At 51.0% G+C, this 17,012-nt stretch overlaps 1 protein-coding gene across 7 annotated transcripts in view; it reads left to right on the top strand.

Moving 5' to 3' along the window:
• Positions 1–17,012, top strand: part of DOCK11 (dedicator of cytokinesis 11) — a 68,597-nt gene that overhangs the window by 34,384 nt on the left and 17,201 nt on the right. For 6 of the 7 annotated variants that reach the window (XM_057404922.1, XM_057404921.1, XM_057404919.1 and 3 more), the window contains exons 22-35: positions 192–278; positions 1,418–1,507; positions 3,154–3,272; positions 5,177–5,246; positions 5,324–5,449; positions 6,064–6,135; positions 6,448–6,594; positions 7,175–7,258; positions 7,642–7,753; positions 11,255–11,433; positions 13,351–13,467; positions 14,284–14,359; positions 14,766–14,872; positions 16,790–16,901. In XM_057404922.1, coding sequence (XP_057260905.1) covers positions 192–278; positions 1,418–1,507; positions 3,154–3,272; positions 5,177–5,246; positions 5,324–5,449; positions 6,064–6,135; positions 6,448–6,594; positions 7,175–7,258; positions 7,642–7,753; positions 11,255–11,433; positions 13,351–13,467; positions 14,284–14,359; positions 14,766–14,872; positions 16,790–16,901 — 1,498 coding nt within the window. The remainder of the gene's footprint in view (positions 1–191; positions 279–1,417; positions 1,508–3,153; positions 3,273–5,176; positions 5,247–5,323; positions 5,450–6,063; positions 6,136–6,447; positions 6,595–7,174; positions 7,259–7,641; positions 7,754–11,254; positions 11,434–13,350; positions 13,468–14,283; positions 14,360–14,765; positions 14,873–16,789; positions 16,902–17,012) is intronic. The other variant, XM_057404917.1, reaches the window with a different exon arrangement.

Below are 17,012 nucleotides of genomic sequence, written 5' to 3'. Positions count from 1 at the left end.
GGGCAGAGCAGGGGATGGGGCACGTGCTCCGTGTGCCCATTCTCTGCCCTGCTGAGGCTGCAGTCAGGTCACTGATGTTGGTGCAGGAGGGGAGCCCATTGTTCCACCCCAACCTGACCAGTGTCTGTCTACACAGAGCCACCTTCTCACTGCAGTCTGAAACCAAGTGCTTGAATGTTGTCTGTTCACAGCAGCCCAGCGTGGATGCGAAGTGGGTGGATGGAGCAAAGCCACTGTTTAAGATCAGACTCCATTTGGACTCGACCATTTACACCCAGGTAAATGAGCATCTCACTCTTCAAGACAAAGGAAGTGATTGCTCTATCTCTACTGCTGCTGTGGGGAAGAGGTATTTGTTTGCAGAGCAGCACAGAGATCCTTGTGCAGCAGCAGGTCTGGGATTGCTTGCAGGGATCTGCTGCTTTGCCTGGCTGTGATGAGCAGTTGTGTGAAGGAGCTGGGGAGAGGCTGATGTTTTCTTGGCCAATTGCACTGTAAGCGGCACTGTAAGCTCATTTGAGCAAATGAGCTGCCCCGGTGCAAGAGAAGGACCGGTGGCAGTGCGAGGTTTTTGCAGATATTAGTCTGTTTATTAAGGTTCTTTTAAAGGTTTTCCAACGTGAGCAGACACCAGAAAACACGAGTCCTGATTTCCTTTTGCAACCAGTTCAGGCTGGTTTACCAAGTCCTTGTGTCTTCTGCTGTCCCACGGCAGTGATGGACTTCCCCAAGCTTCATGTGACGTGCAGCAAAGTGCTCTGGGGCACCTCCTGTCAGCACTGCTCATGGGGAAGTGCCCTGGGCAGGGCTGCTTGTCCCATGCCGGGTGTAATCGGCTGCATTTACATTCACAGCAACTTGCTTTCAGCATCATCCAAATCTGGTTTAGGGTCTTATTGATTCTGGACAGCACTGAGAGCAGCACAGCGGCTCCATTTCCCACCAGATTACATCCCCAGATGCTTTTCAGGGTTAAATAACCCAGCAATTAAATGTACCTATGGAGGAGGAGGGAGAGAAATGGGAAGGGAAGTGCCTCATGTGGGCAGTAGGTTGGTGAGGCAGATGGAGAGCCGCAGCTGGGAGAGGAAGGCTCCCACTTATCCAGGCCAGTGTTGGATGGGGATCAGGGCTCAGGGCAGCACAGCCACAGGAGAAGTTTCACACTGCTGGAAGCTTTGTGCTTAACCTTGAGATTATGGGAGCCAGGGGGTGGGCAGGGGCTGGGTACATCAGCAAAGGCAGGGAGCAGTACTGTAGTCCTGGGAGTGGGGACCAGTGGGGCCATTGACAGGGACATGGGGCTTGCTGGGGACACCTCTGCCGCGGGGAGGTCAGCAGGGTTTTGAGTGCAAGCTGCAGAGCGGGGGTTGACAAACACTGAGGGTGCTGCACTGAACAACTTTGTCTCTTCCAGGACATGCACTTGCACAAATTCTTCCAGTACTGCCAGCTGGTGCAGGCGGGAGCTAAGGAAGTGCCAGGAGAACTTGTGAAATACCTGAAGGTGAGCAGGGCCTGGCAGTGGGCATCAGCTGGGCGCTTACAGACTGGCAGGAAGTAACAGAGCCTGCCCGCTGGGAGCACAGCCTCACTGCAGAGCTGGGGCTGGTGCTTTGCACGCTGTCCTTACCTCTGCTCACTGACAGGGCTGGCTGCTCTGTGTGCTGCTTCACTGCCCTTCATAGAACCACAGAATGCCTTGGGTTGGAAACGACCGTAAGATAATCCAGTTCCAACCCCCTGCTATGGGCAGGGACACATCACACTAGACCATGTAGCCCAAGGCTGTGTCCAGCCTGGCCTTGAACATGCCAGGGATGGAGCGCATTTACCGCTTCTTGGAGCAGCCTGTTCCAGGGCCTCAGCACCCTCACAGTAAAGAACTTCTTCCTTACATCCAACCTGAACTTCCCCTGTTTCAGTATGAACCCATCACCCCTTGTCCTATCGCTACAGTCTGTTTCACAGCAGATAATACGAGAGCATCGCTCTGCCGTGCACGTGGCAAACCCTCCTCCTGGTGCCCGAGATCTGATTCAAACCTTTCAGCTGCAGCACAGCTCCTTCCTCTCAGGATTATCCATTCAAAATGGGGTATTTTATCAGGCTGACAGAGATACGTGGCATTATCAGTCAGTTACGTTTGACCACAGATGACCTCCGACCCGGCGTTTTGGCAATCACTGCGGCATGAGTAAGGGTCTTGGAGCTGGTCCAGCAAAGGCTTGTGCAGGGAATACATTTCTTGACTGTTTGCTGTCCTTGTGTCCTTCCACAACTGCCTGGTTTTGAGAGCGCTGCTGTAGCAACAGCTCCGCTGCCAGTGGTGGGGATTTGTCATCACAGACTTGCTGGGTGTGTTTCAGAGAGGGTATAAATACATTAAGGAATAGAAACAATGGCAGGTTTTGAAGCCAGGCACTAAAAGAACGCTTGCTTTGTTGTGAGCATTTTGTCAAGGGGCTGGGTAGGTGCAGCAGGGAGATATTTACGTGTAACCGCAAGCAGGGGCTTCTTAACCACCAGTATCTCTGTAATGTCAGTGATTTAAACATCGAGATACGGATTTAAGACCCTTTCGTTGTCAGCTTTGAAAACTGCAAATGAAACACACTGTCTTTCGAAGGCTTACATCCTGAGACCCAGGCAAGAGAGCTCTGTGGGGTGCGTGGAGGGTGTGTGCACCTGATGATCTTGACCTTCACCAAGTCACTTAAATCCCATTGCCAACAGCAAGCTGGGCTCTCTCACTGCAAGCCATCGGGCATCGGACTTCCATGCTCCAAAGGCTTTGGGGTAAACGGGACTTGGTCCCTTCAAAAACCTGCCACAAGTGACAAGGTTCAGGAGCAAAGCTTCAGCCTTAAGTTCTGTTATTGGGGGCAAATCACAGCATGGGACCTCTAATAAAGTCATAGCAGCCTGGGCACATCAAAGGGGAGGATTAGTGCCGTGAGTGGTTGATGCTGCTCCCAAAGGCACTGAGCGCTGCTGCTGTGGGGTCAAGACCTCGGGTCCTCTGGCAGGATGAAGCCCAAACCTTGCCCTCTTTGCTAATGCCTGTGCTATTGCCACAGGAATGTCTGCACTATAAACATCTCACATCTGTGGAATGTCCAACTAAAAGTGTGTTTTGAACATTCGTTTTAGTGCTTGCACGCCATGGAGATCCAAGTAATGATTCAGTTTCTACCTGTAATTCTTATGCAACTATTTAGAGTCCTCACAAATGTGACCCAGGAGGATGAAGTAGCCGTCAACTGCACCATGTGAGTGTCTGCTGAACCCTCTGGTTTCCTTCAGTTACAAAGGCAAAGCCACAGACCACAGCGCAAAGCAGGGTGTGGTTTCCTGGTACGAGGTGCTGAGTGACAATGGTGGCTGTCTATGCTCTGCTGTGGAGCACTGGCTGCTGCCTTCCCCTGGCACATCTGGTGGCACTGGCGTTGCGGGAGCTGTGTGGGGAAGAATTGTACAATCATGGACTGGTTTGGGTTGGAAGGGACCTCAAAGCTTCTCCAGCTCCAACCCCTGCCACGGGCAGGGACCCCTTCCACTGGAGCAGCTTGCTCCAAGCCCCTGTGTCCAACCTGCCCTTGAACACTGCCAGGGATGGGGCAGCCACAGCTTCTCTGGGCACCCTGTGCCAGCGCCTCAGCACCCTCACAGGGAAGAGCTTCTGCCTAAGAGCTCATCTCAGTCTCCCCTCGGGCAGGTTAAAGCCATTCCCCTTGGCCTGTCCCTACAGGCCCTTGTCCCAAGCCCCTCTCCAGGTTTCTTGGCTTCCTCTGGCTCCAGGATGTACTGTGCATCTGTGTACCAGAAGCATCTCACTCCCATGAAACTGGAGGTTGGAGGCTCAGTCCTGGTCCCCTAGAGATGTGCAGCCCATTGCAGCCATGGTCCTGTGCCACGTGCTGCAGGTTGTGGGGACAGCTCCTGTGAAGAACACTGTAATCCCACTCTGCTGGAATCACCAGAGGGCAGGGACAGGGAGCACCCAGGTACCTGCTGGGTGAGCGGCTCCCACCTTCACTTCCAGAGGCTTTATCAGAGCTTGGCCTGGTGCTTCCCAGTTTGTCAATAGCTTTCCGTTCCAATGACAACTGTTTTCTCATGCGACTTTCAGAGTGGAATTTAAAATCCACTTGATCTGATAAATGGCTTGTAAACTCCTCCCTGTGGTTTGGCCTTTGGGGTCCGTGACAGTGCAATAGTTTGTTGTTCTCTCTGGCTGGGATTGGGATGTAAACCCCAATGTTGGCTGGGGAATCCAAGCGGTTGCTGCCTTCGTCAGCTGCCTGGAGCGCTTCCAGAGGGCTGGCATGTTCTCCAGGGCCTGCCTGTCCCCAGTGAACTGCAAGGCAGCAGCCTGAGAACATCCCAGTGCATGTGGATTCCGTAAGGAAAAGCCTTCTGGAATGAATAAATGCAGGGGACACAGAAAGGTATCAGATTATAACAACAATGGAGGATGTTTTACCTGCTTCTCATCAGATTCTGTGGGGGTTGTGTTCATTTTGCAGCCCTGATGCAGTGCTCTAGTTGTTCTTTCTCACTTGTATTCTCATGAGGAAAGGGCTCCAGGTCAGGATAGACTCAACACGTAAGCTGTGTGGTGTGGATGAACCTATAGCTTCTGCAGGAGGGACAATGAGCTTGTGCTCCACACAGCAGGTCCATAGGTGCAGCCAGAGAGAATGGGGTGCAGAGCAGATGAGCTTAATGGGTTTGTTGTCAGTTTACCTGACACCCGAGCATTGTTCAGGTGCATGATGCTCACTGCAGCTGCATTTCAGTACCAGCAGGCTTTAATCCTGGCATGCACAGAGGCCAAAGAGCAAGATGTGTTACCCACAGAGAGATGCTGCCCCTCACCTCCACCTCCTCGTGCAGGTAGCCTCTAGCATTGAAGGCAGCTGGGCTGGGAGACACCAGCACCACAGTAGGGAAGAGGCTTTGGGCACCTCTGCTCTGAGTGGTCTGTGAAGGGGCTGTGCTGTGGCATTGCTGGTGCAACCACAGGAGCTGCGAGGGATGCTCAGCCTGCCAGTGTGGGCTCTGCAATGCCAGCAGGGAGGCTTTTGGGGTTGAGATGGTTGGTGTGTGCTTTCGCAAGCCAGAGGAACTTGCTTTGCATCTCGTGCTGAACACAAACCACATTTCTCCCCAGGGTTCTTCTGCACATTGTGTCCAAGTGCCATGAAGAAGGTCTAGATCACTACTTGCGTTCCTTCATAAAGGTCAGTCGTGACACATGGCTCTGCAAAGCTCCCTGCTGGGAGCAGACCCAGGCTGACCCTGTTCCTCTTGCCTTCAGTATGTCTTTCGAGCTGAGAAACCCAGCGTCACCCAGGCGAAGATGACCCATGAAATCCTGGTCCTTTCCATGGCCACGATCTTGAAGCAGTCAGCGGATTTTCTGACCATCAATAAGCTCCTCAAGGTGAAGTATGGGCAGTACTTGGCTGCTGAGGCTGCAGGGGAGGAGAAGGGGGTCTGTTGTAAAGCCCAACACTTTCACCCATCCAAACCCACCACAGGAGCAAAAGTACCAGGGCAGCTCCTTGCATCCACATCCTTGAGGTTCTCCTGTTGCAACAGATGGATTCTTGCAGGGGATCTGGCTGTGCTAAAGCTCATGGCAGGACACAGCAAAGGGCTTTTCATTTTGCCAGTTTTCATAGAATCATAGAATCAGCTAGGTTGGAAAAGACCTTTAAGACCATCAAGTCCAGCTGTTCCCCCAGGGCTGCCTAGTCCACCATTAACCCATGTTTTATCTGTTTTCCTCAAGCCCTATGGCTCATGAGAGCAGGATGGGTTTCTGCCAGTCTGGGCTTACACCCCATACTGCTGCATTGGGGTGCAGAGGCAATGGAGCTATTCCCACCCCAGACCGGCAGGGCTCCTCTGGGTGCCAAGCTGGCCGTGCAGGCACTGCCCAGCTTACAGAACATCATCTGACCGTGAGCTCTCCATCCCACACTCTGCTTCCTCACACAGTTAAACGTGTTCAGTCCTGCTGAGAAAAGTGATGGTGTTCTCTGTTCCTTTCAGTACTCGTGGTTTTTCTTTGAAGCACTGGCAAAGTCCATGGCAATGTACTTACTGGAGGAAAACAAAATCAAGGTAATGAGTTTTGTTTGATGCACGTTCCAGAGCCATCACAAGCTGTCCTCCGAAAGCTTTCCTGGAAAGCTACCTAACTCTTATTTATGAAGTCTTTGACAAGCAGAACAGGCAGATCCTTCCTTTTTCACTTCTCCCTTCTTCCCCTTTTCACTCTCAGTTGTAAGTCAGAAATTCCTGAGCTTCTTATGGCTCGTGCAGCCTCCTTTTGTTCCTAGCTCCTGCCGTTCCAGCCAGTGCTGTCCCGGGAAGTGACACACGTGCTGGAAGATGCTCCTGGCAGCACTGACCGGGACGTGCTCTTGGTTCCAGCTGCCCAGAGGCCAGCGGTTCCCCGACTCCTACCAGCATGCCCTGCACTCGCTGCTGCTTGCCATCATTCCCCATGTCACCATTCGCTATAACGAGATCCCTGAGGAGTCCAGGAATGCCAACTTCAGCCTGGCCAACTTTCTGAAGGTCAGCACTTTCTTTCTTTCTCTCATGCTTTTGTCAGGAAAGAAAATCAACCCAACCAATGAGAAATAAGCAGCAAGCAAACAAATGTGTGTGTGCTTTATCACCTCTTTGGTTTCTTAGAGTCCAAGGCTGGTTTGAGTTGGAAGGGACCTTAAGATCATCCAGTTCCAACCCCCTTCCCCCACCTTCCACACTAGGCCAGGTTGCTCCAAGCCCCATCCAACCTGGCCTTGGTCTGAGAACTCTGGAGGGAACAAGGTTTCCTAGGAAAGAAACTTAATCTTTCCAAGAGAGAGACTGCGATGCTCTGTGTTACGTAGGGCTTTCAGTCGTGCCCAGCAACTGTTCGCAGCACAGGGGGAAATATGGGAGCTCTCATTTAAATATTTCTGTTGTCCACTGCAGACTCAAGTGAGGGCATCCAAATAATTCCAGAGAAACAGGGCCAAGTACATTTGGGAAGTCAGCAGCAGCCGTGGAGGGCCCAATGTGGCTGCTGGCAGGATGGGAGTAAGGAGCTGATTTAGGATGACTGCTTCTATTTGTAATGCTCACTCACATGCTGCTGCTTTTTCCCCAGCGTTGTTTGACCTTTATGGACAGAGGATTTGTTTTTAACTTAATAAATGATTACGTTTCTGGATTCAGCCCCAAAGACCCCAAGGTAAGCTGTGGCTTGCAGTCGTATGTATCCACATCAAAGTTGTGCAGTGATTAGTTTGTGACTCTTGGAGGCCTTTTAGACCCTGCTCCTGCAGAGTCTTCTGGAGGCAGAAACCTCTTTTGGCTGAGAGCCTGAATGCAGCTAAGCTTTAAATCAACGTAGGGTCAGAACTAAAGGAAAGATTTGCTGATAGTCTGGGTGAAAAAGGTGAAGAAGTCCCAAGTGGCAAATCCATGCAGGGACACTTAGGGGGAAGAACACCAAAAATTGCCCGTTATTACTGAGTTTCATCAAATGCTGTTTAGATTCCCCAATCCTGAACTGGAAGTAAACGAATCAAACTGAATAGTTTCTGTTTGTCTTTTCTTTTTCCTTTTTCTCAGCTGCTGGTTGAATACAAGTTTGAATTTCTTCAAACCATTTGCAATCATGAGCACTACATTCCTCTGAACTTACCAATGACCTTCTCCAAACCCAAGCTGCAAAGAGTTCAAGGTATGTCCTTTCTCAAGAGACTTGTTAGAGAGCTGTAATTTATTAGTTGTGATGGCTTCTGACCAGATGGGATTGCTTTGGTGTCAAGGAAATTTATGTCCTGGTTAGCCTGATTTACATTAACCTCGGGAAAAGATGCTGTTCTGGCAACTTTACATCATTGTGCTCCAGTGTGGTGTCCAATCCATCTTCTCAATGTTTCTTATATTGAAGTTTGCATGGGACTAAGAATAGCAGAAAGAAACTGCCCCTATTTCAGTAAATGTGCAAGTGTAATCCTTTGTTCCCATAAGAGCCAGCATCCCCTGAGGAGCAGAGGGTCCCCACTGACCAGTGCTGTAGAGAATGGAGATACAGGGCAACAGAGTCAATTCCCTCTGCATTGCCAACTCTCTCTGTGAAGGTGATTCAGGTTACCTTCTGGTTTCATCTTGAACAAGAGCATAACGGTGCACTGAAGCCTGGACTCAAACCTGGGCTGAAGGCAGCCAGCAGAGAACCTGAGCTCATGCCAAGCCTTAGCACATACCAAGGACATACATAGTGTGGCACTGCCACCCTGTCTCCAGGCTGCTCACCCCATGTCCCTCTTGGTCCTGATGCTGCTCCCCACAGGGCAGGTGGGGTTTGCAAGAGGCTGAGGCCCTGTGCAAATGTGGACCATCACGCTCCTAAGATTGCTATAGACATCGCCTCATGGGCTAGGTAAGTCAGGTAAAGATTGCCAGGTTTGGGTGCCTGGCCAAGATAAATACGGGAGAGGAGAATCAGGTTTGGGATTCCCCCATGTGAAAGCCCAGTGGGTTTGTCATTCTGAGATTTATTCTGGTAGAGGCAAGGGGATGTTTGATTGTGCCTCAGGGTGCAACCATACAAGTCCCAGAGTGGTTCCACACACATCCAGATAGCAGAAGCAGAAGTCACTGTGAAATATTCCTCATTTTGGTGTATTTCTGACTGCTCAGAGCTTTCTGGACCAGCTGCTAATCTCTTATATCAGTTTGGCTACTTGTCTGGCATAGTTTAACAAAGTGCACTGCTAGAAACGGCTGAAAACTCACAACCACGGTGCATTCCCACTGCTTATTTGTGGCATGATAACATGATGATGCTCTTTCTTGGTTCACATTCACCTTTGCATTTGCAATGCTTAAACTGAAAAGCTATAGGAGCAGCTTCTCTTTTCTCCTCCGTTTTACTGTGACTAGAACCTACCAGCTGAGGTTCACACACATCTTGTGACAGCAGAGCAGCCAGAAGTGCCCTTGCCATGGTGCCGGTGCTCTGCCTGCCATGGTAGACATGTGCTGATGCATCTCCACTGCAGGCTGGTCTGGTTTAATGGACAGACCCTGCGGGGACAGCAGGCTCAGAGATGGGGAGGTGTGATCCGGCCCAGGGGCTCCCCTGCTGGTGTACCTCACCTCATTTGGATGAAGAGCAGGGATGTGCCCGGCACATCCTGCTGTGTTTCTGGGAAAGGAAGGAATAGCCCCCAGGAAGGTGGATAGAGACCTCCTGCAGCAGCCAGGCCTGCAGGCAGAGCCTGACCACATCCTGCTGGGTTGAAGCGTTGCATCTTGGAGCAGTTTCCCTGAACCATCTCAGCTGTGAGGGCTGGTTTCTGGTCTCCATCCCTGCTGCCTCACCCCAGGGATGTGTTTCATCAGCCAGAGCAAGGCCCGGAGCCCATCCTCACAGCCTGCAGCACAGGATTGGTTTCGCAACCTTGTGATAGCAAAGAACTCAAGAGGTTGGCAGGAGCTGGGGGTTAAGCAATAGCCTTACAAACAACGTTAAAACATGACGTACTGTCCTGTTTCTCCAAGATTTAGAGAATTATTTATTCCTGCCTATTTTTGCTGTCTTATTTGTCCCTTTTCACACAAGAATTAGAGTCTTTTTCGTTTGCTGTGGGACGGGTCACTGCTGTAGGTAGGCCCAGCAGGGGTCATTGAGCTTTCTAATGGCAACTTCAATACGCAGCTTCCAATCAATCAGCTTGAATCCAGCTCATAACCTAACCATGATGTGAGACGCTTGGGCTTTTACTAACATGACTAACAGTGAAAGCTAGATAATGCTGCAGCTTGCTTTCCCTTTCCTCTGAATCACGCTTTCACAAACCACTGCATGCTCCATGTGAATCAACGAACTCAACCCTGACTTTTGCAGCCCCAGAGCTATTGGAAGGCTGTGGCTGGGATTTTCAAAGCTGTGTGCATGCTCCCTGCCTTACCGTAGGGAAGCTTTCACACCTATGGGGTTTTCAAGGACAGAAGTGCAAGCTGAGCACACAGCATTTGTACCTTTGGGGGAGAGCACACAGCTTGGGGGGTATCCCTCTGGGAGGCTCAAGGCAACAGTCGACCGCTGCCTGTTGAGGCTCTAGTTAGATGTATGGGTTGTCTGACAGAGATAATGGTGGTAGGGCAGGGTCATTCCTAGCAGCTCAAGAGCACGCTGGAATCTGTGTCATTCCCCTGCTGTGCTATCCAGGCAGGTCAGTGGAAATGCTGCCTTACCCTGGTGCCTTTACCCTTGCTGTCAGAGGAGCAGCCACTCCGTTGACCACAGTCTAGAGCCCCAGTCTACATGAGATACAGGGTACAAGTTAACCAAAGCAATCAGGTACTGAGCTGCCTTTCTCCTGGCAGTCAGTGTTCCCTACCTGCTGGAGGAAGCAAAAGGAGCCTCAGTTCCTGGCAAGCTGCTGCCTGGAATGCTGCCCTGGCTCCCTGGTCCTTGCTGTGTAAACTGCTGGAGGATGCAGTAGTGGCCACCTGGCACCGTGTCCTTGTTTGCATCCCTTATCTCAGCAGGAGTATTTGCCTTTTCTCTGCTCTCTGACCTGGTGAGAAGGAATGCAGATGTCACGGGACATGTGGAACAAGCTGCAGGAAGGGTCCTGCTAGGGCTGGGCAGCCCTCATGGGTGCACCATCCCCACTGCCCATTGCCACCCTCAGAGCTGCTTGTGGAGGCTGGTACCTCGGCTGCCTGGGTAGTTTGGGGTTTGCAGAGTAGCCCAGAGCCAGGACCAAGCAGGCCTCGGGCTGTGAGTCCATTGAACTTCACAAATCGCTCTGGAGCACTGAGCTTTGTAAAGCATCACCCTGCAGAAATCCTTTTCTTTAGCTGCTGCTGAAACAGGGAGCGCTGAAATTAATCCTAGAATAGTTTGGGTAGGAAGGGACCTTCAAAGCTCATCCAGTCCGGCCCCCTGCAGTGAGCAGGGACATCTCCAACTAGACCAGGTTGCTCAGATCCACATCCAGCCTGGTATGGAATGTCTCCAGGGATGATCAGCCTGAGCTGGAAGATGCCAAGTTCTTTGCTATGACTCGACTTAGAGGTGGAGGAAGCTGTTGTCAGAGCAGTGCACTGCAGGGGACAGTGATGAGCCTGCAATCAGGCTGTTTTGGCTTACCTGACCTTTTGTCTTGCTTTGACCAACTCCTCGGAACAGTTCCCTTAACCATTGCCTTGCTGTTTCTTCCAGATGTCAATCTCGAATACAGTTTAACTGACGAGTATTGCAGGCACCATTTCCTCGTGGGGATGCTTCTGAGAGAAGCCTCTGTTGCCTTGCAGGACAACTACGATATCAGATATACAGCCATCTCGGTCTTAAAAAATCTCTTGATAAAGCATGCCTTCGACAACAGATACCAGCACAAGGTCAGGCATTTTCTATTGGCTTTTAAACATGGTGCTCCTGAATTCATAGAATTCAAGAACATGAGCAATGCAGTCAGATAACTGTAGGGCTCTTATTCCTGCTGAGTATTTAATACTAAAGCCCTGAGCCATTAAGGAAGTTGAGTGTCATTAGCCCAGAGGCTGTTCAACAAAATTAAGCAACGTTGATGTTGTTCTGGTACCGGGCTTAAATTCATATCCTGCATTAATGTACCGTAATTAGGAAACAGGACTGATCTCTGTTACAATCAGCTGCATGTTTTACTAACTGGTGAATCAGAGGAGAGGATCTGTGGGTAAATGCTGGGTTTCCACTGGGGGATTCTTCAGTCAGAGGCTCAGCATTGCTGTTGCTGAAAAGCCTGGAATTGGGCTGGTTTTCTTCCCTGATGCTGCTCACTGCTAACCCGTACATCCTTGAACGTGCCCAGCTACCTGTGCAGACACTACCTGACCTTGCTCTAGGCTGAAAATATGCCTCTGTTTAGGGTTTACCTCCTCAGATTGCTCCTGGTGTGCTGCATTGCTGAGTTTTATCTGGGAATGCAGATGCCTTCCTGGGCATGAGGGGTAGAAGTGATCTGCACCCGCATGGACGGGGAGCCAGCTCCTCTCATCTCCTTCCCTGCCTGTTTGGAAGGGCTGGGCAGGAGGTGCGCTTGCTTTTCTCTGCACTGAGGATCCATGGTGACTTGCACAGCCTGGAAACAAAAGTGCAGCCCATGGCAGGTGCCAAGACGTGATATTTCAGGAGAGCTTTGCCAGTTCCCTGTCAATACTGAGGCTGTTTCTGCCTCTCCGAGTGCCTGGAAACCCTCGCATGAATGCAGGAGCTGCTTGGCTGCTGCGCTCTCCCTGCCTCCTCCAAAACACCACCCGGCTTGAAAGTGTCCCACTGGATTTCTGTACCTGTGTTGTGCTCCAGGCTGCACGAGCAGGCCACTGCCTGGAGCCAGGGCAGGAGGCTCGGCTGCTGTCCCAGGACACCAGGGCAAGTACCACAACAGGGGCAGGGCAGGCCGATTGCTGTCATCTTTTGTCATAGGGAGTCAAAAATCTGGATTCTTGCATTGATCAAAATGTGCCATTTAATTGGCAAGCCTGAAATGTCTTTTTCTTTTAACCTTTTTGTCAAGTGCAGAAGTATAAATTTTAACAAAAAGAGAATTGCATGTGAAAGAGCCTTGCATTCAGAAAATGTCAACCAGACCCTTTTTGATCTGTATCACTTAATCCAGATTAATCTGTTCCTACAGACTGTTTAATCACTCTCTCTGAGCACCATTCTCTATCGAATGATGGACTTAATCCAGATCTTGCTAGGAAAACAAACTAAGATGGAAAAGATTATATGGACATTATTTTTCATACTACATTGTCATGTGTATGGTTTGCAGAAGGTCTTTGGCTGGGTGCGAAAGAATGAACATTTGTTATTAATAATAGTACAGTAAAACAAAACAATGATATCTCAAATGAATGTTTTAACCAGAAGTATTTGCTATCAAGAATTCCTAACTGGCAGCACTAGCCAGCACCAGGCAAGGAGCAAATGGTTTTCCTTCATTACTCCTGGGTGTTGGCGCTCAAAACTCAAGCTATGGGAGTGAAGCACCAGTTAAAGGGCTGGGAAATACGGGATTCAGTTCCTCACACATCCTGTATGACTGGGAATGATGTTCAGCCCCAAAATCCCCGGGTACCCCAAGCTTGCTGTTAAAAGGGTGCTCGCCACCTGGCAGCTCTGAAGTGGAGATGAGAAGCCGGATCAACCCGTGTCCTCTGACACCGTGTACAGTGCGTAAACACGTACCTGCGTGTTTGGCTCAGGTCTCCTTTCACCCTGCACTGAGAGCCCGGGCTCTTCCCTGCACCTTTCTCCCTGTCTCTTTGCAGAACCAGCAGGCAAAGATAGCGCAGCTCTACCTGCCGCTGCTGGGGCTGCTCCTGGAGAACCTGCAGCGCGTGGCCGGCCGCGAGGTGCTCTACTCCTGCACTGCTGCCTCCAGCCCCGTGAGTCCAGCCCGGCCTGGCCTCTCAGCCTCCTCCTCCTCAGTCCTCCCCCCGCACAGCCCTGTGAGCTGCCGCTGCCTGCAGCCGGGCGCAGCTCTGGCAATAAGTGTGGTTTTCTTCTCCACACAGCCCCATAATGGGTTCACTGCTTTTAATGTGCCTTTTCATAGAGCCATGGAATGCTTTGGGTTGGAAGGGACCTTAAGGTCATCCTGTTCCAACCCCCTGCCACGGGCAGCGACACCTCCCTCTAGAGCAGCTTGCTCCAAGCCCCATTCAGCCTGGCCTCGAACACTGCCAGGGATGTCTCTGCCTTTTCGCTTGCTATTGTTTAAAGTGGTGTTTCATGGTGTGTGTAGTGCCATGAGGTGAGGTAAGTCCCTCCAAGTGCAATGAGTTGCAACAGGACTCAGCCTTGGACTCCAGCACTTGTTCTGGGGAGCTGCCCATCTGCCTGAGGCTTGTGTGTGGTTCCCAGGCAGGCTTAGCCTTGCAGATGAGACTTTCCTCCTTGTTCGGGGCAAAGCGACAACAACAAAAAGGCATTTGAGGAAAAACAATTCCAACGTTCAACTTCAATAATGAAACCCAAAAGATAAAAGAGCTCTGACTTACTCTGGCATGTTCTGCGGTGCTGTGTGCTCCTCCCCATGTCGTTTGTCTCCTTATTATGGATTAAAGAAATAGATTTTTTTGTTGTTTTAATCTGCATTTTTAAAGCTGCTTTAATTTGCCTTTTTCTGTTTCATTTTTCTCTTCTCTAAGAGCATCGGTGTTCTCTTCCATTGGTCACAAAAACTTTACGTTACTTTGCAGGCATCCAGGGATGAATTCATGTACAGTTTTGCATCTCCCTCAAACAGATCCAGTCTCATTGCAGACAAAGATCCAGGTAAATTCCGTTCATTTTGAACATAACTGTTACCAGCCCCAAAACCCCCATTACCCAAAACCTGAAACAGTCGTGGAATCAGGACCCCAGACTGGTTTGGGTTGGAAGGGACCTTAAAGCTCCTCCAGCTCCAACCCCTGCCACGGGCAGGGACCCCTTCCACTGGAGCAGCTTGCTCCAAGCCCCTGTGTCCAACCTGCCCTTGAACACTGCCAGGGATGGGGCAGCCACAGCTTCTCTGGGCACCCTGTGCCAGCGCCTCAGCACCCTCACAGGGAAGAGCTTCTGCCTGAGAGCTCAGCTCAGTCTCCCCTCTGGCAGCTTTGGCATCTTCCATTCTCTGTCTGTGATGAGCTGAGTTGTGCTGGTGCAAAGGGGCTAATTGTGGAGTTTGGGTTTTTTTCAGCCTGTGGAGCAGCACTTCCGAATGGCCATGGGATAAAGCGGGAGGACTCCAAAGGATCCCTGAACTCGGAGGGGGCAACGAGTAGTTCCCCGGATCAGAGTGAAAATGTAACGTATCTGGGGTTGGAAAGAGGGGTGCTCACTGCTCCCCTCTGTGCAAATAAGGGGGAGGGAAAGGAGGTCCCTATGGTAGCGGTCGTCAAAAGCCAGCTTAGAAATACCTCTGCTTGGAAGCCACCCGATTGCTGTTGAAGAGGGGAGGTCAGACTCATGGCTCTGGTATGTTTACCCTCCTCAAACATCTCCGAGCCAAAATAAAGCTGGTGACAAGTTACTTATCCGAGATGAAAGGCAAAATCTGTGGGGAAAGTCTCTGCTGCCGTGGTGCGTTTGTCCATACTCAGGCGTGCTCGCCACATGTGTGCCGTTGGGTGTGAGCCTGGCCAGTGACCAGTGCATGGTGCTGGGAACTGGTTTCCACGCAGCTGGAGGCAGAGCATCATGATATGGGATTGCTGGTGACCACCGGCTTAAGAGGAAGGGAGGTGTTGGTAGGAAACCCAATAACCACAGCCCCACAGGTGACTGCGGTCACACCGCGAAGAGCTCTGAGCCCGCTCCTCGGGCAGGGTGTGCTCTCCTTGTTGGCAGGCTGCACACATGGAAATCAGGTATTTGTGCAAACCAGCTCCTGGTTTTCCTCAGGGCGCTCTCCAGATGTCTTGGGTTGGCGTGAATCATTAATGCATCTTTAAATACTTTGGCCCTTCCAACAAGCAAGGCAAAGGTGATCTGGGCTCCCGCTGGCTGTGTCCTGACATGCTTCAGGAAGGTGGGGCCTCTCAGGCTCTCCCACAGGAATCATGAGGCTGCAAGGCAAAGTACAGCCAAACACTTGGCTATCAAACTGTTCATCTTCAGCAGTGAGCATATGCTTCAACCCTGCTGAGCTTGCAGCTTGGCTCTTCCCCACAGCTAGGCATCCTCTTCTGTGTCCTTGCAGGTAGGTTTTACAGGGTCATTGGAACGGCTCTTCTGTTAGGGAATGCAGAAGCCACAAAACCCTTTAGAAGCAATGCTACATGGAGGAGCAGCTCTAACGCTGCTCTGCAGAGGTGGACACGTTGCTTGTCACCCGTTCCCCTCGCGTGAGTAGTGTGACTTGATAGTTTGCCATGGTGAACAGCAACGTTCTGGCTATAGCAGTGTGTCTCCAACTCTAAACTGAATGTTTAGTTCCGTTTGATTGTGACTCACATCCACAGCTTGTCCCAGAGTACACAACAAAGAGGGGCTGTGGATCGCTCTGCAAACATGTGAGGCACAGCTTTAAGAGGAGCATCCTGCTTAGAGCTTAATCGTATCCATTTGTCAGAGAGTAGAGCTAGGGCGAGCTCAGAGGGCACCCAGAAAAGTTGGGAAAGCTTTAGAAGTTGTGTTTCTACCATATGGTGCCCAAGCCTTTCCACATGGATTGGACCAGCAGCAGGATTTCACTTCTTCACATCAGTCCCCGATGAAGAGTCCCTCTTCAGCATCATAGATTTAAGAAGCTGATGTATTTCTCAAGCTGAAATTTCCCAGGTTTTTGAGAGTTTTTTGACATTGTTGGGTTTAGGTGTACATCTTTAACAGAAAGTGAAGATGCTTGCTTCAAACCATGACAGCTGATGAATTGTTTTGTTTGACAAGAACTGACTTTAAAACTGCCCAGGAGCTCAGACACTGCGGACAGGAGCAGGGCAGTGAACACGGGGCTGATGGGGCTGACCCGTGTTCTGCTGGATAAGCCAGTGTCCTCTGCCCAGGCATCTCTTTTCTGGGCAGAGAAGCACTTGGCCGCGTGTCCAGGGTTTCCAGACTGCTCATCACTGGGTGAGATGTCTCCCAAGCGTGGTGCTGTGCAGGGGGGCAGGAGGAATGCTGGCACGCATGGTTTGCTGTGCCCACGGTGCATGGTGCCGTGCTCAGGCACAGCCCGGGCAATAGGGCCATTGGTTCCATGTCACCTCCGTGTCCCAACAGATCCGCAGGAGCTCCACGAGGAGCAGCGTATCTCACTGCAGCCGGCTGGACCAGTTTGAGATCCGGACGCTCCTGATGTGCTACCTCTACGTTGTGAAGATGATCTCTGAAGGTTGGTGGCTCTTGCTCAGCTGGGGGGGCAGCCCAAAAGACAAGAGGCAGTTGCCAGCTCTTCTGGTCTGTAAGGTCCCCCTTTGATTTGTTTTACATCGTAGTACACTGT

The sequence above is a fragment of the Pezoporus wallicus genome, unplaced genomic scaffold (genome assembly GCF_028554395.1).
Source record: "Pezoporus wallicus isolate ANWC-B61680 ecotype Strahan unplaced genomic scaffold, APGP_CSIRO_Pwel_v1 contig_6217, whole genome shotgun sequence".
Classification (NCBI taxonomy): Eukaryota; Metazoa; Chordata; class Aves; order Psittaciformes; family Psittacidae; genus Pezoporus; species Pezoporus wallicus.
Note: the sequence above shows the minus strand (reverse complement) of the source record. Positions and strands in the feature narration are given on the sequence as shown.